The sequence below is a fragment of the Procambarus clarkii genome, chromosome 12 (assembly GCF_040958095.1).
Source record: "Procambarus clarkii isolate CNS0578487 chromosome 12, FALCON_Pclarkii_2.0, whole genome shotgun sequence".
In the NCBI taxonomy this organism is placed as follows: domain Eukaryota; kingdom Metazoa; phylum Arthropoda; class Malacostraca; order Decapoda; family Cambaridae; genus Procambarus; species Procambarus clarkii.
This window is the reverse complement of record NC_091161.1, coordinates 48,831,433-48,857,024: the sequence shown is the minus strand read 5'-3', so window position 1 is coordinate 48,857,024 and position 25,592 is coordinate 48,831,433. Positions and strand designations below refer to the sequence as shown.

The window sequence follows — 25,592 nt, the reverse complement described above, 5'->3', positions numbered from 1 at the left end:
ATATACAGATTATGAATTGGATGCAGCCCTCTCCAGGGGCAGGAGCACTGCTCCTGGTGAAGACGGTATCACCTATGATATTCTAAGACTCCTACATCGTGGACCCGGTAACCCATTATTAGAATTGTTTAATGCCAGCTATGTCACTGGGCAGTTGCCTGTATCATGGACCACCAGTCTTACGGTACCTGTACCAAAGCCTGGCCAACCTGATGCTTTCCGTCCTATCTCACTGACCAGTTGCATGTGCAAAACCTTTGAGAGAATGGTGCTTAATAGATTATTGTATAGAGTTAAAGAGCACATGTCACCTGATATCAATGGTTTCACACATGGTAAAAGTGTACACAACTGTATCACAACCTTTCTTACTGTTCATGGAGACAAAAGGCACAACTAGGCACCCCACAAGGAGGAGTACTTAGTCCTACCTTGTTTAATGTTCTAATTAATGCTTTACTAAAATCAATCCCAACTAGTCCGGCAAACATCACTATCAGCTATGCAGATGACATCCTTGTGCATACTAAAACCCACCGCGAAATGCAAACAGTCTTAAATTGTATACATACAGCTTGTGAGAGCCTTGGTCTTGTAATCAACGCTGCTAAAACTAAGGTATTTAACAGACAAATTGGCAACCGCAAAAGTGGACCACGAAAACTTAAGATAGACAACATACCAATAGACTATGTCTCTTCTTTCAAATACCTTGGAGTCTCTGTCCCTTGTACCTCAACTGCAGTCAATAAGTTACATCAACAATGTAGAGACAGACTCAAGGCTCTCAGAACTGTAGTGGGGTACAGCCCGAAATATGGTATTAATATTAGAATAGCAAGAATGATGTATTTAGCGTATGTAAGGTCTCTGATAGACTATCATGCACCAGCTTTGGTCCTGCAGAATGGCAAAAGTATTGATAGACTGGAAAAAATGCAAAATGAAGCACTCAGAATTATACTTGGCTGTCCTATAACTACCAAAGTTCTCAACATGCGGAAAGAATTAAATATACTTAGCATTCGAGATAGAATATTTGAAATTAATCTTATGATGGGACTAAAGCTGCTGCGTGATAACAAAAACAACATTGTGTCAGTTGCACTGTTAGAACACATACGAAATGGAACTAGCGAGTCTAAATGGATTCAAAGAACTGCTACTCATATTAAAATGATGGGACTGCACGATGTATATACAGATGAAAGAGTACAGCACTTCCTTCCACCCTGGCAGATAGTACCTTTTGACATCCTGACCCCTGCATACCCCACCAAGAAACTAATCATAAGCAACCCTCATGCTCAGCTTGCTGCTAAATTAAGCACCATAGAACACATTCACAATATACAAGCTGAAAACAACATTGCACAGACCATATACACTGACGGATCACTCAATACAGCTACAGGGAGGGCAGGAAGTGCTGTTATTGCTCATCAGCCCGATGGCAGCACAATTCAAAGAAATATCCGAATTAGTAACTGGGCGTCCACAATGCAAGCCGAGTTGGTAGCGATACTGGTAGCACTCGAAATTATTGACAACACTGAAGTAGACAGCTTAATTATTTCTGACTCCCTATCCTCACTACGAGCAATCTGTCTCAATTTTTAATGGACCTATCCTTTCCCTTGTCTTAGTACGATATAACTGAAATTTTTTTTTAGGATTTGTCGTTGCTTGCCCTGCTATGCGAACTTCATAGTTTCTTTTTGCATTCCTTATCTCTTTTTTAACATTTCTAACCAGTTGTACGAATTCCTGTTTTAAAGTGACCTCCCCATTTTTAATCCTTTAGTACCAAGCTCTCTTTTTACCTATAAGGTTCTTCAAATTCTTTGTTATCCACTTTGGGTCATTAGTATTCGATCTATTCAATTTGTATGGTATACTACGTTCCTGTGCTTTGTTTAGAATATTCTTAAATAAGTTATATATTGAATCCACATCGAAATCCCTATTTTAGTCACCTATCGCTGGGTTTATGTCTCGCTCCAAGACCGGCCCACACCCCATACCCAAGACTTTCTAATCAATTTGACCCCAAAAAATTTTCTTAGGCTATTAAAATCAGCTTTTCGAAAATCTGGCACTTTAACAGAATTTTCTCCTACTGGTCTATTCCATTCTATGCTAAATCTGATTTCTTTGTGATCACTGTTCCCTAGCTCACTCCCTATTTCGATGTCATAAATTTGTGTTTCCCTGTTAGTTAACACTTAAATATAAAATATTATTTTAAAATATTATTTTTTTATTATATAGCTGAAGAACCACACCAGGTGTCTTGTTACTAACGCTTCGATTAGTAAATCCCAGTGTCCTATTTGCCTTATTACGAACATTCATGCATTGATCCTTTTGTTTTAAATTCTTTGTTTTGTTGTTGTTGCCGCCGAAGGCGGCTAGTTTATTGTGCACCCCATACTAATCCTGTGAGCGGTAGCGCAAGAGCATTACAGAGGGCACAAAAGGTCTTTATCAGACCTCATCTTAGATTATTACAAACAATTTCTTCAATCCTTCACACCTTATAGATACAATGTCAGCTAGTTACAGAGAAAGTGCTATTAAAAGAGCTACATATTTACAGTAAGTCATCATACATTAATGGTAGGTCTTGTCGTTAATACATAATAGTTTGGCCAATGGGGATATTACAGAGTGATAGGGGAGCTTCTGTTTACTATTAGTCCTCACAATACACTACTTATTTCTGAATCTCATATGTCGTTCATCTACTGGAAGCAAAATGTGGGTACAGTGCAAGGATTTCAGGTAATTTATCCATGGTAATAAGATAAGTTGCCATATCATACAGAGTGAGCTTAGATTTATCTCTAAAAGGCTCAATTTTACAACAATCCAAGATATAGTGTTCGAGTGTGTGTCCCTGCCTATGTCCACACACTTTACACTTTACTTCATCTAGATCCCTATACAAGCCGAACTGCCAGAGATACTTGTAGCCAAGTCTTATACGAACTGTGACAACATCTGTTAGTCTACTGACTTTGTTACTTGCCCCATACACATGTTTTACTTCACACATTTCATTGTGATGAACAATGGACCTACTAGTTCCAGTTTGCACTGGAACTAGTGCAAAAAAACCAGTGTTTCTAGTGTTAAAAAACTAGTTCTACTTTCTTCAAATCCATCCAAGAGTTCTCGTCTAATGACACTTTTAAGGGACCTATTTGATAACTCAAGATTCCATTCAATACTGTCTTTATTTACTGCAGCCTTAGCAAGGGCGTCAACTTTGTCATGTTCCTGCATGCCAATGTGAGAAGGAATCCACAACATTTTTATATTTACCCTTTTGCTAAGTATTCTTACATATCTACGTCTAGCTTCCAAGACAAGCACGTTATTACTTGATTGCAAACTGTTTATTGCTCGTAGTGAGGATAGGGAGTCAGAAATAATTAAGCTGTCTACTTCAGTGTTGTCAATAATTTCGAGTGCTACCAGTATCGCTACCAACTCGGCTTCCATTGTGGACGCCCAGTTACTAATTCGGATATTTCTTTGAATTGTGCTGCCATCGGGCTGATGAGCAATAACAGCACTTCCTGCCCTCCCTGTAGCTGTATTGAGTGATCCGTCAGTGTATATGGTCTGTGCAATGTTGTTTTCAGCTTGTATATTGTGAATGTGTTCTATGGTGCTTAATTTAGCAGCAAGCTGAGCATGAGGGTTGCTTATGATTAGTTTCTTGGTGGGGTATGCAGGGGTCAGGATGTCAAAAGGTACTATCTGCCAGGGTGGAAGGAAGTGCTGTACTCTTTCATCTGTATATACATCGTGCAGTCCCATCATTTTAATATGAGTAGCAGTTCTTTGAATCCATTAAGACTCGCTAGTTCCATTTCGTATGTGTTCTAACAGTGCAACTGACACAATGTTGTTTTTGTTATCACGCAGCAGCTTTAGTCCCATCATAAGATTAATTTCAAATATTCTATCTCGAATGCTAAGTATATTGAATTCTTTCCGCATGTTGAGAACTTTGGTAGTTATAGGACAGCCAAGTATAATTCTGAGTGCTTCATTTTGCATTTTTTCAGTCTATCAATACTTTTGCCATTCTGCAGGACCAAAGCTGGTGCATGATAGTCTATCAGAGACCTTACATACGCTAAATACATCATTCTTGCTATTCTAATATTAATACCATATTTCGGGCTGTACCCCACTACAGTTCTGAGAGCCTTGAGTCTGTCTCTACATTGTTGATGTAACTTATTGACTGCAGTTGAGGTACAAGGGACAGAGACTCCAAGGTATTTGAAAGAAGAGACATAGTCTATTGGTATGTTGTCTATCTTAAGTTTTCGTGGTCCACTTTTGCGGTTGCCAATTTGTCTGTTAAATACCTTAGTTTTAGCAGCGTTGATTACAAGACCAAGGCTCTCACAAGCTGTATGTATACAATTTAAGACTGTTTGCATTTCGCGGTGGGTTTTAGTATGCACAAGGATGTCATCTGCATAGCTGATAGTGATGTTTGCCGGACTAGTTGGGATTGATTTTAGTAAAGCATTAATTAGAACATTAAACAAGGTAGGACTAAGTACTCCTCCTTGTGGGGTGCCTAGTTGTGCCTTTTGTCTCCATGAACAGTAAGAAAGGTTGTGATACAGTTGTGTACACTTTTACCATGTGTGAAACCATTGATATCAGGTGACATGTGCTCTTTAACTCTATACAATAATCTATTAAGCACCATTCTCTCAAAGGTTTTGCACATGCAACTGGTCAGTGAGATGGGACGGAAAGCATCAGGTTGGCCAGGCTTTGGTACAGGTACCGTAAGACTGGTGGTCCATGATACAGGCAACTGCCCAGTGACATAGCTGGCATTAAACAATTCTAATAATGGGTTACCGGGTCCACGATGTAGGAGTCTTAGAATATCATAGGTGATACCGTCTTCACCAGGAGCAGTGCTCCTGCCCCTGGAGAGGGCTGCATCCAATTCATAATCTGTATATGGAACATCACATTCATCATGTTACTTGCTCAACATGAAATTTATGAGAGAATTTCTGTTGGTGGACCTCCCCTGCAATTTCTCCCTAGTGCTTGCTGGTAACATTCCAAGGCTGGAAACCTGAGCCCTGGCTTTCTGTAGCGGGTTTGGGTGTGATGTTGTCTACTATTTTTACCAATAATTTTGTTTATGCCTTTCCAGGCTTTGCCCAGGGGAGTATGCAGGTTAAGTCCACTAACAAAACCCTCCCATTCATTTTGTCTCAGTTCAGTCATTCTCTCCCTCGCCGCTGCAAGCGCGGCCTGAAACAGTTTTAACATTTGAGGAGTTCTAAGGCTCTTATATGCTTTACCTGTCTGTCTAGCAATTGATTTAAGGGGCCATTGTAATAGGATATAAGAAACTGTTGCAGGGTATTCATAATTTATTATCCTGATACATGTGAAAGGTGCTGCACCTAGGCCAAGTTTCAGCATCTCAGCCTAAATAGAGAAGGAGAAAAAAAAAAAAAAGAATTTTTCAACCATGTTCAATTGACTTCACAGCCCACAATTGTGAACCAAAACCATTTCTACGACACTCACCTATGACGTTACTATATAGTAAAGATTTTTATGTCACATCTTTATCCCAGATGTATTTAGTGCAATAATACAGATTTTTAAAAGTTTCCCAAAAACGTATGCAATAAAATGAAGTGTATCATTATTTATAAAATCAATAAGTCTACGTAGATAAGAATAATGACGTAAGTTTTTAGAGGCGTAAACTCTACATATAGTGTGCAAGTTTCATGTAAATTGAATAATAATTAAAGGCTGTGAAACCAGATCTAGTTGTAAAAGTTGGAGTTGCGTAGCGCGCGTGACAAGTTACTCTACTCGCGCGTGACACGTTACTCTACTCGCGGTCACTCGTGACAATGCGTGATTTACGCATTTGCGGCCAGCTCGTACCTTCTATGGAGAGCTCGAATGCATCTAGCTTTCAATGCTTGTCTCTTGTTCGTTTGGTAAGTCATATTGCAGTACAAATAACAATAATAGCATGAGTTCTGGGAGATATTGTGAGAGCGCGTCAGCGATAGAACCACTCCCCACGAGAGACATACAGTCACTGAGGGCCTGAGCCACGTACCACCCTCTCTCTCACACAATACTGTTGCCAATGAGTGAGTTTATATTCATTTTATGCATAACATGTTATTTTCAACGCTATTACGAAAAATAAGACTTCTACAACGTAAGATACAATACCCCGCGGCGCACTCACGCCGCGAGGACCAGATTCACGAAAGTTGCAGCGGGAAATTTGACTCTAATTACGTTATTTTTCAAGATATCATTAAACGGTTTGGACCACAGTGTTGCCAGAACGTTGTAGTATTTTTCGTAATTTTTCGTAAATATTCCATTTTTCTTCAGGTTTTCGGTTACCATGGCTCCATAAGCTCTTTCAGTTTAGCATCATCATAGTACTGGTTGTGTCTGACCTGTTTACTAGTACTTCTTTTTGTTTGGCGTGACTCACTATTTTTGATGGCCTCATAGGTATTATTTATGAGGTCATCATAAAACTGTTGTACATTCTCAGGCCCATAATTGTTATACCAATGTTCTATGCTGTCTATAAAGAATTTTTCTTGCTCTTTCCTTACTGTTAGCCTGCGTCTACTCAGCTTCAATTCTTACTAATCATAACTCCCAGATCCCTTTCGCAATCCTCCAACACCATCTAGCTCGTATCTTGTAACTCTATCATCATTACCTAACCTCAGAACTTTACATTTATCAGCATTAAACTGCATCTGCCAATCCTTTGACCATTTCAAAACCCTATCTAGATCAACTTGAAGTGATAGTAAGTCTTCTTCCGAATTAATTTCCCTACCGATTTTCGTATCATCGGCAAATTTGCAAATGTTGCTACTCAAACCTGAATCTAAATCATATATATATATATATTAAACAACAGAGGTCCCAGTACCAACCCGTCCTCGACTCAAGTCCATTACATTCAGCGGTCAACCCCACAGACGCATTCATAAATTTTAACATGCTGTTCATTCAAAACGGGCTAACCATCCAGTGTGATGGGGAATTTTTAGCATCACGTAACTAGCTTTTTGACACTGTACTCCCCCTTCATGTAGTCTAGGGTAGCTGCACAAATGCAGATGTACCTAATGTATTAATAAAAAAAAGGAATACCTCCATACACCTATTCTTGTAATGGTAGTGCTTACATATTTGCACTTTAACATACACATCAAAAGTACACGCACACACACAGACCAGCACAACCCCACACATGCACAAAACCACCCACATACATTAAGCATTTTTACTTAATTTAAAATAGAAACGTTTAAAAACATTAGTTATACGTTTGCACCAAAGGTCCATGAATTGAGTGACTGAAATTAACGTATTTTATATGTTAAAAACGACTTTATATAATACCTTATATAAATGTCACCTTTCTGCGACCAACGTCAAAAACATCAAAAAACACATTTAAGATGGTTTTCACATTTTTCATCCAGATGAAGACCCTAATCACAGCTACTCTCCAAGCACCAGGCGCTAAGATATTTAAATATTTTATTTGTACTTGAATAAAGGTACATATTATTCTTTGGGATGGTAAATAATGAGATGTAAATAATAGCATTCATTTATTACAACAGTGTTTATTAATACATAGTTCTTATAAGACAGAAACGTGAATACAGGTCTTCAAATACATACAAGAGTCCAAAGAAGGCTTCGTGTATAATTATATATATATAATGATAACACAGGAAGCTTGAGGTTCATATCATGAGGCGGCAGTCAAGTGTGAGGTCAACTCATGAGAGGGCAGTGAGATATTAGTGAGGTTGCAGGTCAAATGGAGCACTGTCAGCTCCTACCACATCCTCAAAAAGGTATCTCATTTACTACGTCCACTGCGATATTGTTTTCCTTTGCGTTCACAATGATTCCAATCCCTTCCTCTCTCTCTATTTGATTCTCTTTCTCCACGATTTTTTCGGTGATGGGGACGATGGGTTGGAGATCCTCGTCGCTGACGTTGTTCTGGTCTGCTGCGATGTCTCTTTCTCGACCTTTCCTTGCCTCTTTCATGATCTGTCTCCTGTGAGTGACTTCTGCGAAGCTTTTCTCTTTCTCTGTCACATGGAAGGCCTCGGTGTGGGGAGCTAGAGTGGCCTCTGCCATCCTGGTCGTCACAGAGTGTTGTTCGGGATGGCTCTACTGGATCATTTCTTGGTCTTGGTGGAGGAAAGATGTCCTCCTCATCACTTTCCCTCTCGTGGTTGTCCAAATCATCATTTAATACGGATACTCGACCTTTAAGCTCGTTGTTGGCTTCATGAATCGGTCTCTTTTGGATCCTCGGTAAAATTATATCACATGAACATTCATCTCTTAATAAACAATCAATATATTCATCCATGTGAGTAAACTGGAACTGGCCGGAACGGTCAATAACGCGTAGTTTCCTAAAGTCATTAAGGAGAGGTTCCAGGTACTTGTAACAATTCAGTGATCCACATACAAGTCTCAAGTAAAATGCCCCCAAAGCCTTGAGCATACTTAAAATCCTCTTGTGTGATGAATTCTATAATTATGTCAGTCTCAGGTTGGATCTGGAGCATCTTTAGCACGAGACATAGGAATGGCGTGGGTATGCTGTTGGCTCCGTGAACACCACCAATACACCTGAGGGCTATTGCTTTGTCGACTAGTAATTCCGCCGAGAGGGCAAAGCATTCTTCTTTCCAGTATCTAGAGTCGTATATCCTAGTTCTTATAATTTTCTCAACTAAATACTGGGGGTTTGTGCCGTGAGTGGCCCGGGCTTCCCTGATCGTGCGGTTGGCCATGTCGCCTACTGATTACAGAGGCCATGTTCAGATTGATTGATGAGAGAGAGAGAGAGAAGATTAAGCCACCCAAAAGGTGGCACGGGCATGAATAGCCGTAGGGTGGCCCTTTTGAGCCATTTCCAGTATCAATAGATGATACTGGAGATCTGTGGAGGTGCGACTGCACCCTGCGTGACGGGAGATGTCTCCCGGACCAAGTGGTGACCAGATGGTGTGCCATGTTTAGGATGGAGGCGTATTTATTAGTGTCCTAGAGAAGAGGGTAGGAGTCAGGTGTCAGTGAGGGATAGAAGACGGGTGGGGAGGAGGAGCAAGATTATGAGAGCATATGAATATAAAAACAAAGATAACTGCAGAAGGCCTATTGGCCCGTACGAGGCAGCTCCTATTTATAACCACCCAATCCCACTCATAAACATGTCCAACCCGCGCTTGAAACAATCGAGGGACACCACCTCCACCACGTTATGCGGTAATTGGTTCCACAAATCAACAACCCTGTTACTGAACCAGTATTTACCCAAGTCTTTCCTAAATCTAAATTTATCCAATTTATACCCATTGTTTCGTGTTCTGTCTTGTGTTGATACTTTTAATACCCTATTATTATCCCGTTTGTTGTGTCCATCAATCCACTTGTAAACATAAGAACATAGAACAAAGGCAACTGCAGAAGGCCTATTGGCCCATACGAGACAGCTCCTATTTATAACCACCCAATCCCACTCATATACATGTCCAACCCATGCTTGAAACAATCGAGAGACCCCACCTCCACAATGTTACGTGGCAATTGGTTCCACAAATCAACAACCCTGTTACTGAACCAGTATTTACCCAAGTCTTACCTAAATACAGATTTTTAAAAGTTTCCCAAAAACGTATGCAACAAAATGAAGTGTATCATTATTTATAAAATCAATAAATCTACGTAGATAAGAGTAATGACGTAAGTTTTTAGAGGCGTAAACTCTACATATACTGTGCAAGTTTCATGTAAATTGAATAATAAATAAAGGCTGTGAAACCAGATCTAGTTGTAAAAGTTGGAGTTGCGTAGCGCGCGCGACAAGTTACTCTACTCGCGGTCACTCGTGACAATGCGTGATTTACGCATTTGCGGCCAGCTCGTACCTTCTATGGAGAGCTCGCATGCATCTAGCTTTCAATGCTTGTCTCTTGTTCGTTTGGTAAGTCATATTGCAGTACAAATAACAATAATAGCATGAGTTCTGGGAGATATTGTGAGAGCGCGTCAGCGATAGAACCACTCCCCACGAGAGACATACAGTCACTGAGGGCCTGAGCCACGTACCACCCTCTCTCTCACACAATACTGTTGCCAATGAGTGAGTTTATATTCATTTTATGCATAACATGTTATTTTCAACGCTATTACGAAAAATAAGACTTCTACAACGTAAGATACAATACCCCGCGGCGCACTCACGCCGCGAGGACCAGATTCACGAAAGTTGCAGCGGGAAATTTGACTCTACGTTATTTTTCAAGATATCATTAAACGGTTTGGACCACAGTGTTGCCAGAACGTTGTAGTATTTTTCGTAATTTTTCGTAAATATTCCATTTTTCTTCAGGTTTTCGGTTTCCATGGCTCCTTAAGCTCTTTCAGTTTAGCATCATCATAGTACTGGTTGTGTCTGACCTGTTTACCAGTACTTCTTTTTGTTTGGCGTGACTCACTATTTTTGATGGCCTCATAGGTATTATTTATGAGGTCATCATAAAACTGTGGTACATTCTCAGGCCCATAATTGTTATACCAATGTTCTATGCTGTCTATAAAGAATTTTTCTTGCTCTTTCCTTACTGTTAGCCTGCGTCTACTCAGCTTCAATTCTTACTAATCATAACTCCCAGATCCCTTTCGCAATCCGACTTCGCAATCTCAACACCGTCTAGCTCGTATCTTGTAACTCTATCATCATTACCTAACCTCAGAACTTTACATTTATCAGCATTAAACTGCATCTGCTAATCCTTTGACCATTTCAAAACCCTATCTAGATCAACTTGAAGTGATAGTAAGTCTTCTTCCGAATTAATTTCCCTACCGATTTTCGTATCATCGGCAAATTTGCAAATGTTGCTACTCAAACCTGAATCTAAATCATTTATATATATATTAAACAACAGAGGTCCCAGGACCAACCCGTCCTCGACTCAAGTCCATTTCATTCAGCGGTCAACCCCACAGACGCATTCATGAATTTTAACATGCTGTTCATTCAAAACGGGCTAACCATCCAGTGTGATGGGGAATTTTTAGCATCACGTAACTAGCTTTTTGACACTGTACTCCCCCTTCATGTAGTCTAGGGTAGCTGCACAAATGCAGATGTACCTAATGTATTAATAAAAAAAAGGAATACCTCCATACTCCTATTCTTGTAATGGTAGTGTTTACATATTTGCACTTTAACATACACATCAAAAGTACACGCACACACACAGACCAGCACAACCCCACACATGCACAAAACCACCCACATACATTAAGCATTTTTACTTAATTTAAAATAGAAACGTTTAAAAACATTAGTTATACGTTTGCACCAAAGGTCCATGAATTGAGTGACTGAAATTAACGTATTTTATATGTTAAAAACGACTTTATATAAATACCTTATATAAATGTCACCTTTCTGCGACCAACGTCAAAAACATCAAAAAACACATTTAAGATGGTTTTCACATTTTTCATCCAGATGAAGACCCTAATCACAGCTACTCTCCAAGCACCAGGCGCTAAGATATTTAAATATTTTATTTGTACTTGAATAAAGGTACATATTATTCTTTGGGATGGTAAATAATGAGATGTAAATAATAGCATTCATTTATTACAACAGTGTTTATTAATACATAGTTCTTATAAGACAGAAACGTGAATACAGGTCTTCAAATACATACAAGAGTCCAAAGAAGGCTTCGTGTATAATTATATAATTATATATATAATGATAACACAGGAAGCTTGAGGTTCATATCATGAGGCGGCAGTCAAGTGTGAGGTCAACTCATGAGAGGGCAGTGAGATATTAGTGAGGTTGCAGGTCAAATGGAGCACTGTCAGCTCCTACCACATCCTCAAAAAGGTATCTCATTTACTACGTCCACTGCGATATTGTTTTCCTTTGCGTTCACAACGACTCCAATCCCTTCCTCTCTCTCTATTTGATTCTCTTTCTCCACGATTTTTTCGGTGATGGGGACGATGGGCTGGAGATCCTCGTCGCTGACGTTGTTCTGATCTGCTGCGATGTCTCTTTCTCGACCTTTCCTTGCCTCTTTCATGATCTGTCTTCTGTGAGTGACTTCTGCGAAGCTTTTCTCTTTCTCTGTCACATGGAAGGCCTCGGTGTGGGGAGCTAGAGTGGCCTCTGCCATCCTGGTCGTCACAGAGTGTTGTTCGGGATGGCTGTACTGGATCATTTCTTGGTCTTGGTGGAGGAAAGATGTCCTCCTCATCACTTTCCCTCTCGTGGTTTTCCAAATCATCATTTAATACGGATACTCGACCTTTAAGCTCGTTGTTGGCTTCAGGAATCGGTCTCTTTTGGATCCTCGGTAAAATTATATCACATGAACATTCATCTCTTAATAAACAATCAATATATTCATCCATGTGAGTAAACTGGAACTGGCCGGAACGGTCAATAACGCGTAGTTTCCTAAAGTCATTAAGGAGAGGTTCCAGGTACTTGTAACAATTCAGTGATCCACATACAAGTCTCAAGTAAAATGCCCCCAAAGCACGAGCATACTTAAAATCCTCTTGTGTGATGAATTCTATAATTATGTCAGTCTCAGGTTGGATCTGGAGCATCTTTAGCACGAGACATAGGAATGGCGTGGGTATGCTGTTGGCTCCGTGAACACCACCAATACACCTGAGGGCTATTGCTTAGTCGACTAGTAATTCCGCCGAGAGGGCAAAGCATTCTTCTTTCCAGTATCTAGAGTCGTATATCCTAGTTCTTATAATTTTCTCAACTATATACTGGGGGTTTGTGCCGTGAGTGGCCCGGGCTTCCCTGATCGTGCGGTTGGCCATGTCGCCTACTGATTACAGAGGCCATGTTTAGATTGATTGATGAGAGAGAGAGAGAGAGAGAGAAGATTAAGCCACCCAAAAGGTGGCACGGGCATGAATAGCCCGTAAGTGGTGGCCCTTTTCAGTATCAATAGATGATACTGGAGATCTGTGGAGGTGCGACTGCACCCTGCGTGACGGGAGATGTCTCCCGGACCAAGTGGTGACCAGATGGTGTGCCATGTTTAGGATGGAGGCGTATTTATTAGTGTCCTAGAGAAGAGGGTAGGAGTCAGGTGTCAGTGAGGGATAGAAGACGGGTGGGGAGGAGCAAGATTATGAGAGCATATGAATATAAAAACAAAGATAACTGCAGAAGGCCTATTGGCCCGTACGAGGCAGCTCCTATTTATAACCACCCAATCCCACTAATAAACATGTCCAACCCGCGCTTGAAACAATCGAGGGACACCACCTCCACCACGTTATGCGGTAATTGGTTCCACAAATCAACAACCCTGTTACTGAACCAGTATTTACCAAAGTCTTTCCTAAATCTAAATTTATCCAATTTATACCCATTGTTTCGTGTTCTGTCTTGTGTTGATACTTTTAATACCCTATTATTATCCCGTTTGTTGTGTCCATCAATCCACTTGTAAACATAAGAACATAGAACAAAGGCAACTGCAGAAGGCCTATTGGCCCATACGAGACAGCTCCTATTTATAACCACCCAATCCCACTCATATACATGTCCAACCCATGCTTGAAACAATCGAGAGACCCCACCTCCACAATGTTACGTGGCAATTGGTTCCACAAATCAACAACCCTGTTACTGAACCAGTATTTACCCAAGTCTTTCCTAAATACAGATTTTTAAAAGTTTCCCAAAAACGTATGCAACAAAATGAAGTGTATCATTATTTATAAAATCAATAAATCTACGTAGATAAGAATAATGACGTAAGTTTTTAGAGGCGTAAACTCTACATATAGTGTGCAAGTTTCATGTAAATTGAATAATAAATAAAGGCTGTGAAACCAGATCTAGTTGTAAAAGTTGGAGTTGCGTAGCGCGCGCGACAAGTTACTCTACTCGCGGTCACTCGTGACAATGCGTGTTTTACGCATTTGCGGCCAGCTCGTACCTTCTATGGAGAGCTCGCATGCATCTAGCTTTCAATGCTTGTCTCTTGTTCGTTTGGTAAGTCATGTTGCAGTACAAATAACAATAATAGCATGAGTTCTGGGAGATATTGTGAGAGCGCGTCAGCGATAGAACCACTCCCCACGAGAGACATACAGTCACTGAGGGCCTGAGCCACGTACCACCCTCTCTCTCACACAATACTGTTGCCAATGAGTGAGTTTATATTCATTTTATGCATAACATGTTATTTTCAACGCTATTACGAAAAATAAGACTTCTACAACGTAAGATACAATACCCCGCGGCGCACTCACGCCGCGAGGACCAGATTCACGAAAGTTGCAGCGGGAAATTTGACTCTACGTTATTTTTCAAGATATCATTAAACGGTTTGGACCACAGTGTTGCCAGAACGTTGTAGTATTTTTCGTAATTTTTCGTAAATATTCCATTTTTCTTCAGGTTTTCGGTTACCATGGCTCCTTAAGCTCTTTCAGTTTAGCATCATCATATTACTGGTTGTGTCTGACCTGTTTACTAGTACTTCTTTATGTTTGGCGTGACTCACTATTTTTGATGGCCTCATAGGTATTATTTATGAGGTCATCATAAAACTGTTGTACATTCTCAGGCCCATAATTGTTATACCAATGTTCTATGCTGTCTATAAAGAATTTTTCTTGCTCTTTCCTTACTGTTAGCCTGCGTCTACTCAGCTTAAATTCTTACTAATCATAACTCCCAGATCCCTTTCGCAATCCGACTTCGCAATCTCAACACCATCTAGCTCGTATCTTGTAACTCTATCATCATTACCTAACCTCAGAACTTTACATTTATCAGCATTAAACTGCATCTGCCAATCCTTTGACCATTTCAAAACCCTATCTAGATCAACTTGAAGTGATAGTAAGTCTTCTTCCGAATTAATTTCCTTACCGATTTTCGTATCATCGGCAAATTTGCAAATGTTGCTACTCAAACCTGAATCTAAATCATTTATATATATATTAAACAACAGAGGTCCCAGGACCAACCCGTCCTCGACTCAAGTCCATTACATTCAGCGGTCAACCCCACAGACGCATTCATAAATTTTAACATGCTGTTCATTCAAAACGGGCTAACCATCCAGTGTGATGGGGAATTTTTAGCATCACGTAACTAGCTTTTTGACACTGTACTCCCCCTTCATGTAGTCTAGGGTAGCTGCACAAATGCAGATGTACCTAATGTATTAATAAAAAAAAGGAATACCTCCATACACCTATTCTTGTAATGGTAGTGCTTACATATTTGCACTTTAACATACACATCAAAAGTACACGCACACACACAGACCAGCACAACCCCACACATGCACAAAACCACCCACATACATTAAGCATTTTTACTTAATTTAAAATAGAAACGTTTAAAAACATTAGTTATACGTTTGCACCAAAGGTCCATGAATTGAGTGACTGAAATTAACGTATTTTATATGTTAAAAACGACTTTATATAAATACCTTATATAAATGTCACCTTTCTGCGACCAACGTCAAAAACACATTTAAGATGGTTTTCACATTTTTCATCCAGATGAAGACCCTAATCACAGCTACTCTCCAAGCACCAGGCGCTAAGATATTTAAATATTTTATTTGTATTTGAATAAAGGTACATATTATTCTTTGGGATGGTAAATAATGAGATGTAAATAATAGCATTCATTTATTACAACAGTGTTTATTAATACATAGTTCTTATAAGACAGAAACGTGAATACAGGTCTTCAAATACATACAAGAGTCCAAAGAAGGCTTCGTGTATAATTATATATATAATGATAACACAGGAAGCTTGAGGTTCATATCATGAGGCGGCAGTCAAGTGTGAGGTCAACTCATGAGAGGGCAGTGAGATATTAGTGAGGTTGCAGGTCAAATGGAGCACTGTCAGCTCCTACCACATCCTCAAAAAGGTATCTCATTTACTACGTCCACTGCGATATTGTTTTCCTTTGCGTTCACAACGATTCCAATCCCTTCCTCTCTCTCTATTTGATTCTCTTTCTCCACGATTTTTTCGGTGATGGGGACGATGGGCTGGAGATCCTCGTCGCTGACGTTGTTCTGATCTGCTGCGATGTCTCTTTCTCGACCTTTCCTTGCCTCTTTCATGATCTGTCTTCTGTGAGTGACTTCTGCGAAGCTTTTCTCTTTCTCTGTCACATGGAAGGCCTCGGTGTGGGGAGCTAGAGTGGCCTCTGCCATCCTGGTCGTCACAGAGTGTTGTTCGAGATGGCTGTACTGGATCATTTCTTGGTCTTGGTGGAGGAAAGATGTCCTCCTCATCACTTTCCCTCTCGTGGTTTTCCAAATCATCATTTAATACGGATACTCGACCTTTAAGCTCGTTGTTGGCTTCAGGAATCAGGTCTCTTTTGGATCCTCGGTAAAATTATATCACATGAACATTCATCTCTTAATAAACAATCAATATATTCATCCATGTGAGTAAACTGGAACTGGCCGGAACGGTCAATAACGCGTAGTTTCCTAAAGTCATTAAGGAGAGGTTCCAGGTACTTGTAACAATTCAGTGATCCACATACAAGTCTCAAGTAAAATGCCCCCAAAGCACGAGCATACTTAAAATCCTCTTGTGTGATGAATTCTATAATTATGTCAGTCTCAGGTTGGATCTGGAGCATCTTTAGCACGAGACATAGGAAAGGCGTGGGTATGCTGTTGGCTCCGTGAACACCACCAATACACCTGAGGGCTATTGCTTTGTCGACTAGTAATTCCGCAGAGAGGGCAAAGCATTCTTCTTTTCAGTATCTAGAGTCGTATATCCTAGTTCTTATAATTTTCTCAACTATATACTGGGGGTTTGTGCCGTGAGTGGCCCGGGCTTCCCTGATCGTGCGGTTGGCCATGTCGCCTACTGATTACAGAGGCCATGTTTAGATTGATTGATGAGAGAGAGAGAGAGAGAAGATTAAGCCACCCAAAAGGTGGCACGGGCATGAATAGCCCGTAAGTGGTGGCCCTTTTCAGTATCAATAGATGATACTGGAGATCTGTGGAGGTGCGACTGCACCCTGCGTGACGGGAGATGTCTCCCGGACCAAGTGGTGACCAGATGGTGTGCCATGTTTAGGATGGAGGCGTATTTATTAGTGTCCTAGAGAAGAGGGTAGGAGTCAGGTGTCAGTGAGGGATAGAAGACGGGTGGGGGAGGAGCAAGATTATGAGAGCATATGAATATAAAAACAAAGATAACTGCAGAAGGCCTATTGGCCCGTACGAGGCAGCTCCTATTTATAACCACCCAATCCCACTCATAAACATGTCCAACCCGCGCTTGAAACAATCGAGGGACACCACCTCCACCACGTTATGCGGTAATTGGTTCCACAAATCAACAACCCTGTTACTGAACCAGTATTTACCCAAGTCTTTCCTAAATCTAAATTTATCCAATTTATACCCATTGTTTCGTGTTCTGTCTTGTGTTGATACTTTTAATACCCTATTATTATCCCGTTTGTTGTGTCCATCAATCCACTTGTAAACATAAGAACATAGAACAAAGGCAACTGCAGAAGGCCTATTGGCCCATACGAGACAGCTCCTATTTATAACCACCCAATCCCACTCATATACATGTCCAACCCATGCTTGAAACAATCGAGAGACCCCACCTCCACAATGTTACGTGGCAATTGGTTCCACAAATCAACAACCCTGTTACTGAACCAGTATTTACCCAAGTCTTTCCTAAATACAGATTTTTAAAAGTTTCCCAAAAACGTATGCAACAAAATGAAGTGTATCATTATTTATAAAATCAATAAATCTACGTAGCTAAGAATAATGACGTAAGTTTTTAGAGGCGTAAACTCTACATATAGTGTGCAAGTTTCATGTAAATTGAATAATAAATAAAGGCTGTGAAACCAGATCTAGTTGTAAAAGTTGGAGTTGCGTAGCGCGCGCGACAAGTTACTCTACTCGCGGTCACTCATGACAATGCGTGATTTACGCATTTGCGGCCAGCTCGTACCTTCTATGGAGAGCTCGCATGCATCTAGCTTTCAATGCTTGTCTCTTGTTCGTTTGGTAAGTCATATTGCAGTACAAATAACAATAATAGCATGAGTTCTGGGAGATATTGTGAGAGCGCGTCAGCGATAGAACCACTCCCCACGAGAGACATACAGTCACTGAGGGCCTGAGCCACGTACCACCCTCTCTCTCACACAATACTGTTGCCAATGAGTGAGTTTAAATTCATTTTATGCATAACATGTTATTTTCAACGCTATTACGAAAAATAAGACTTCTACAACGTAAGATACAATACCCCGCGGCGCACTCACGCCGCGAGGACCAGATTCACGAAAGTTGCAGCGGGAAATTTGACTCTACGTTATTTTTCAAGATATCATTAAACGGTTTGGACCACAGTGTTGCCAGAACGTTGTAGTATTTTTCGTAATTTTCATAATATTCCATTTTTCTTCAGGTTTTCGGTTACCATGGCTCCTTAAGCTCTTTCAGTTTAGCATCATCATAGTACTGGTTGTGTCTGACCTGTTTACTAGTACTTCTTTATGTTTGGCGTGACTCACTATTTTTGATGGCCTCATAGGTATTATTTATGAGGTCATCATAAAACTGTTGTACATTCTCAGGCCCATAATTGTTATACCAATGTTCTATGCTGTCTATAAAGAATTTTTCTTGCTCTTTCCTTACTGTTAGCCTGCGTCTACTCAGCTTAAATTCTTACTAATCATAACTCCCAGATCCCTTTCGCAATCTCAACACCATCTAGCTCGTATCTTGTAACTCTATCATCATTACCTAACCTCAGAACTTTACATTTATCAGCATTAAACTGCATCTGCCAATCCTTTGACCATTTCAAAACCCTATCTAGATCAACTTGAAGTGATAGTAAGTCTTCTTCCGAATTAATTTCCCTACCGATTTTCGTATCATCGGCAAATTTGCAAATGTTGCTACTCAAACCTGAATCTAAATCATTTATATATATATTAAACAACAGAGGTCCCAGGACCAACCCGTCCTCGACTCAAGTCCATTACATTCAGCGGTCAACCCCACAGACGCATTCATAAATTTTAACATGCTGTTCATTCAAAACGGGCTAACCATCCAGTGTGATGGGGAATTTTTAGCATCACGTAACTAGCTTTTTGACACTGTACTCCCCCTTCATGTAGTCTAGGGTAGCTGCACAAATGCAGATGTACCTAATGTATTAATAAAAAAAAGGAATACCTCCATACACCTATTCTTGTAATGGTAGTGCTTACATATTTGCACTTTAACATACACATCAAAAGTACACGCACACACACAGACCAGCACAACCCCACACATGCACAAAACCACCCACATACATTAAGCATTTTTACTTAATTTAAAATAGAAACGTTTAAAAACATTAGTTATACGTTTGCACCAAAGGTCCATGAATTGAGTGACTGAAATTAACGTATTTTATATGTTAAAAACGACTTTATATAAATACCTTATATAAATGTCACCTTTCTGCGACCAACGTCAAAAACATCAAAAAACACATTTAAGATGGTTTTCACATTTTTCATCCAGATGAAGACCCTAATCACAGCTACTCTCCAAGCACCAGGCGCTAAGATATTTAAATATTTTATTTGTACTTGAATAAAGGTACATATTATTCTTTGGGATGGTAAATAATGAGATGTAAATAATAGCATTCATTTATTACAACAGTGTTTATTAATACATAGTTCTTATAAGACAGAAACGTGAATACAGGTCTTCAAATACATACAAGAGTCCAAAGAAGGCTTCGTGTATAATATATATATATATAATGATAACACAGGAAGCTTGAGGTTCATATCATGAGGCGGCAGTCAAGTGTGAGGTCAACTCATGAGAGGGCAGTGAGATATTAGTGAGGTTGCAGGTCAAATGGAGCACTGTCAGCTCCTACCACATCCTCAAAAAGGTATCTCATTTACTACGTCCACTGCGATATTGTTTTCCTTTGCGTTCACAACGATTCCAATCCCTTCCTCTCTCTCTATTTGATTCTCTTTCTCCACGATTTTTTCGGTGATGGGGACGATGGGCTGGAGATCCTCGTCGCTGACGTTGTTCTGATCTGCTGCGATGTCTCTTTCTCGACCTTTCCTTGCCTCTTTCATGATCTGTCTCCTGTGAGTGACTTCTGCGAAGCTTTTCTCTTTCTCTGTCACATGGAAGGCCTCGGTGTGGGGAGCTAGAGTGGCCTCTGCCATCCTGGTCGTCACAGAGTGTTGTTCGGGATGGCTCTACTGGATCATTTCTTGGTCTTGGTGGAGGAAAGATGTCCTCCTCATCACTTTCCCTCTCGTGGTTGTCCAAATCATCATTTAATACGGATACTCGACCTTTAAGCTCGTTGTTGGCTTCATGAATCGGTCTCTTTTGGATCCTCGGTAAAATTATATCACATGAACATTCATCTCTTAATAAACAATCAATATATTCATCCATGTGAGTAAACTGGAACTGGCCGGAACGGTCAATAACTGCGTAGTTTCCTAAAGTCATTAAGGAGAGGTTCCAGGTACTTGTAACAATTCAGTGATCCACATACAAGTCTCAAGTAAAATGCCCCCAAAGCACGAGCATACTTAAAATCCTCTTGTGTGATGAATTCTATAATTATGTCAGTCTCAGGTTGGATCTGGAGCATCTTTAGCACGAGACATAGGAATGGCGTGGGTATGCTGTTGGCTCCGTGAACACCACCAATACACCTGAGGGCTATTGCTTTGTCGACTAGTAATTCCGCCGAGAGGGCAAAGCATTCTTCTTTCCAGTATCTAGAGTCGTATATCCTAGTTCTTATAATTTTCTCAACTAAATACTGGGGGTTTGTGCCGTGAGTGGCCCGGGCTTCCCTGATCGTGCGGTTGGCCATGTCGCCTACTGATTACAGAGGCCATGTTTAAATGGATTGATGAGAGAGAGAGAGAGAAGATTAAGCCACCCAAAAGGTGGCACGGGCATGAATAGCCCGTAAGTGGTGGCCCTTTTGAGCCATTTCCAGTATCAATAGATGATACTGGAGATCTGTGGAGGTGCGACTGCACCCTGCGTGACGGGAGATGTCTCCCGGACCAAGTGGTGACCAGATGGTGTGCCATGTTTAGGATGGAGGCGTATTTATTAGTGTCCTAGAGAAGAGGGTAGGAGTCAGGTGTCAGTGAGGGATAGAAGACGGGTGGGAGGAGGAGCAAGATTATGAGAGCATATGAATATAAAAACAAAGATAACTGCAGAAGGCCTATTGGCCCGTACGAGGCAGCTCCTATTTATAACCACCCAATCCCACTCATAAACATGTCCAACCCGCGCTTGAAACAATCGAGGGACACCACCTCCACCACGTTATGCGGTAATTGGTTCCACAAATCAACAACCCTGTTACCTGAACCAGTATTTACCCAAGTCTTTCCTAAATCTAAATTTATCCAATTTATACCCATTGTTTCGTGTTCTGTCTTGTGTTGGTACTTTTAATACCCTATTATTATCCCGTTTGTTGTGTCCATCAATCCACTTGTAAACATAAGAACATAGAACAAAGGCAACTGCAGAAGGCCTATTGGCCCATACGAGACAGCTCCTATTTATAACCACCCAATCCCACTTATAAACATGTCCAACCCGCGCTTGAAACAATCGAGGGACACCACCTCCACAATGTTACGTGGCAATTGGTTCCACAAATCAACAACCCTGTTACTGAACCAGTATTTACCCAAGTCTTTCCTAAATACAGATTTTTAAAAGTTTCCCAAAAACGTATGCAACAAAATGAAGTGTATCATTATTTATAATATCAATAAATCTACGTAGATAAGAATAATGACGTAAGTTTTTAGAGGCGTAAACTCTACATATAGTGTGCAAGTTTCATGTAAATTGAATAATAAATAAAGGCTGTGAAACCAGATCTAGTTGTAAAAGTTGGAGTTGCGTAGCGCGCGCGACAAGTTACTCTACTCGCGGTCACTCATGACAATGCGTGATTTACGCATTTGCGGCCAGCTCGTACCTTCTATGGAGAGCTCGCATGCATCTAGCTTTCAATGCTTGTCTCTTGTTCGTTTGGTAAGTCATATTGCAGTACAAATAACAATAATAGCATGAGTTCTGGGAGATATTGTGAGAGCGCGTCAGCGATAGAACCACTCCCCACGAGAGACATACAGTCACTGAGGGCCTGAGCCACGTACCACCCTCTCTCTCACACAATACTGTTGCCAATGAGTGAGTTTATATTCATTTTATGCATAACATGTTATTTTCAACGCTATTACGAAAAATAAGACTTCTACAACGTAAGATACAATACCCCGCGGCGCACTCACGCCGCGAGGACCAGATTCACGAAAGTTGCAGCGGGAAATTTGACTCTACGTTATTTTTCAAGATATCATTAAACGGTTTGGACCACAGTGTTGCCAGAACGTTGTAGTATTTTTCGTAATTTTCATATATTCCATTTTTCTTCAGGTTTTCGGTTACCATGGCTCCTTAAGCTCTTTCAGTTTAGCATCATCATAGTACTGGTTGTGTCTGACCTGTTTACTAGTACTTCTTTATGTTTGGCGTGACTCACTATTTTTGATGGCCTCATAGGTATTATTTATGAGGTCATCATAAAACTGTTGTACATTCTCAGGCCCATAATTGTTATACCAATGTTCTATGCTGTCTATAAAGAATTTTTCTTGCTCTTTCCTTACTGTTAGCCTGCGTCTACTCAGCTTAAATTCTTACTAATCATAACTCCCAGATCCCTTTCGCAATCCGACTTCGCAATCTCAACACCATCTAGCTCGTATCTTGTAACTCTATCATCATTACCTAACCTCAGAACTTTACATTTATCAGCATTAAACTGCATCTGCCAATCCTTTGACCATTTCAAAACCCTATCTAGATCAACTTGAAGTGATAGTAAGTCTTCTTCCGAATTAATTTCCCTACCGATTTTCGTATCATCGGCAAATTTGCAAATGTTGCTACTCAAACCTGAATCTAAATCATTTATATATATATTAAACAACAGAGGTCCCAGGACCAACCCGTCCTCGACTCAAGTCCATTACATTCAGCGGTCAACCCCACAGACGCATTCATAAATTTTAACATGCTGTTCATTCAAAACGGGCTAACCATCCAGTGTGATGGGGAATTTTTAGCATCACGTAACTAGCTTTTTGACACTGTACTCCCCCTTCATGTAGTCTAGGGTAGCTGCACAAATGCAGATGTACCTAATGTATTAATAAAAAAAAGGAATACCTCCATACACCTATTCTTGTAATGGTAGTGCTTACATATTTGCACTTTAACATACACATCAAAAGTACACGCACACACACAGACCAGCACAACCCCACACATGCACAAAACCACCCACATACATTAAGCATTTTTACTTAATTTAAAATAGAAACGTTTAAAAACATTAGTTATACGTTTGCACCAAAGGTCCATGAATTGAGTGACTGAAATTAACGTATTTTATATGTTAAAAACGACTTTATATAAATACCTTATATAAATGTCACCTTTCTGCGACCAACGTCAAAAACATCAAAAACACATTTAAGATGGTTTTCACATTTTTCATCCAGATGAAGACCCTAATCACAGCTACTCTCCAAGCACCAGGCGCTAAGATATTTAAATATTTTATTTGTACTTGAATAAAGGTACATATTATTCTTTGGGATGGTAAATAATGAGATGTAAATAATAGCATTCATTTATTACAACAGTGTTTATTAATACATAGTTCTTATAAGACAGAAACGTGAATACAGGTCTTCAAATACATACAAGAGTCCAAAGAAGGCTTCGTGTATAATATAATTATATATATAATGATAACACAGGAAGCTTGAGGTTCATATCATGAGGCGGCAGTCAAGTGTGAGGTCAACTCATGAGAGGGCAGTGAGATATTAGTGAGGTTGCAGGTCAAATGGAGCACTGTCAGCTCCTACCACATCCTCAAAAAGGTATCTCATTTACTACGTCCACTGCGATATTGTTTTCCTTTGCGTTCACAACGATTCCAATCCCTTCCTCTCTCTCTATTTGATTCTCTTTATCCACGATTTTTTCGGTGATGGGGACGATGGGCTGAAGATCCTCGTCGCTGACGTTGTTCTGATCTGCTGCGATGTCTCTTTCTCGACCTTTCCTTGCCTCTTTCATGATCTGTCTCCTGTGAGTGACTTCTGCGAAGCTTTTCTCTTTCTCTGTCACATGGAAGGCCTCGGTGTGGGGAGCTAGAGTGGCCTCTGCCATCCTGGTCGTCACAGAGTGTTGTTCGAGATGGCTCTATTGGATCATTTCTTGGTCTTGGTCGAGGAAAGATGTCCTCCTCATCACTTTCCCTCTCGTGGTTGTCCAAATCATCATTTAATACGGATACTCGACCTTTAAGCTCGTTGTTGGCTTCATGAATCAGTCTCTTTTGGATCCTCGGTAAAATTATATCACATGAACATTCATCTCTTAATAAACAATCAATATATTCATCCATGTGAGTAAACTGGAACTGGCCGGAACGGTCAATAATGTGTAGTTTCCTAAAGTCATTAAGGAGAGGTTCCAGGTACTTGTAACAATTCAGTGATCCACATACAAGTCTCAAGTAAAATGCCCCCAAAGCACAAGCATACTTAAAATCCTCTTGTGTGATGAATTCTATAATTATGTCAGTCTCAGGTTGGATCTGGAGCATCTTTAGCACGAGACATAGGAATGGCGTGGGTATGCTGTTGGCTCCGTGAACACCACCAATACACCTGAGGGCTATTGCTTTGTCGACTAGTAATTCCGCCGAGAGGGCAAAGCATTCTTCTTTCCAGTATCTAGAGTCGTATATCCTAGTTCTTATAATTTTCTCAACTAAATACTGGGGGTTTGTGCCGTGAGTGGCCCGGGCTTCCCTGATCGTGCGGTTGGCCATGTCGCCTACTGATTACAGAGGCCATGTTTAAATGGATTGATGAGAGAGAGAGAGAAGATTAAGCCACCCAAAAGGTGGCACGGGCATGAATAGCCCGTAAGTGGTGGCCCTTTTGAGCCATTTCCAGTATCAATAGATGATACTGGAGATCTGTGGAGGTGCGACTGCACCCTGCGTGACGGGAGATGTCTCCCGGACCAAGTGGTGACCAGATGGTGTGCCATGTTTAGGATGGAGGCGTATTTATTAGTGTCCTAGAGAAGAGGGTAGGAGTCAGGTGTCAGTGAGGGATAGAAGACGGGTGGGGAGGAGGAGCAAGATTATGAGAGCATATGAATATAAAAACAAAGATAACTGCAGAAGGCCTATTGGCCCGTACGAGGCAGCTCCTATTTATAACCACCCAATCCCACTCATAAACATGT

General features: G+C 40.5%; 1 protein-coding gene and 3 pseudogenes across 1 annotated transcript; all 4 read right to left on the bottom strand.

Annotated features, from left to right (window-relative positions):
- Window positions 1-8,894, bottom strand: part of LOC123747921 (pre-mRNA-splicing factor 38-like) — an 89,370-nt pseudogene extending 80,476 nt beyond the window's left edge.
- A 3,127-nt stretch (window positions 8,895-12,021) lies between these two features.
- Window positions 12,022-12,747, bottom strand: LOC138364075 (pre-mRNA-splicing factor 38A pseudogene; annotated as a pseudogene).
- Window positions 12,748-20,135: 7,388 nt separating this feature from the next.
- LOC138364074 (pre-mRNA-splicing factor 38A pseudogene) lies at window positions 20,136-21,090 on the bottom strand (annotated as a pseudogene).
- A 3,207-nt stretch (window positions 21,091-24,297) lies between these two features.
- LOC138364073 (pre-mRNA-splicing factor 38A-like) lies at window positions 24,298-25,167 on the bottom strand. The gene has a single exon (XM_069323482.1). The coding sequence runs from the start codon at window positions 25,165-25,167 to the stop codon at window positions 24,298-24,300; it is 870 nt and encodes a 289-aa protein (XP_069179583.1).
- Between the last annotated feature and the right edge of the window lie 425 nt (window positions 25,168-25,592).

Excerpts from the sequence above, each read along its gene's own strand:
- LOC138364073 (XM_069323482.1), bottom strand. The coding sequence starts at position 25,167 with ATGGCCAACCGCACGATCAGGGAAGCCCGGGCCACTCACGGCACAAAC.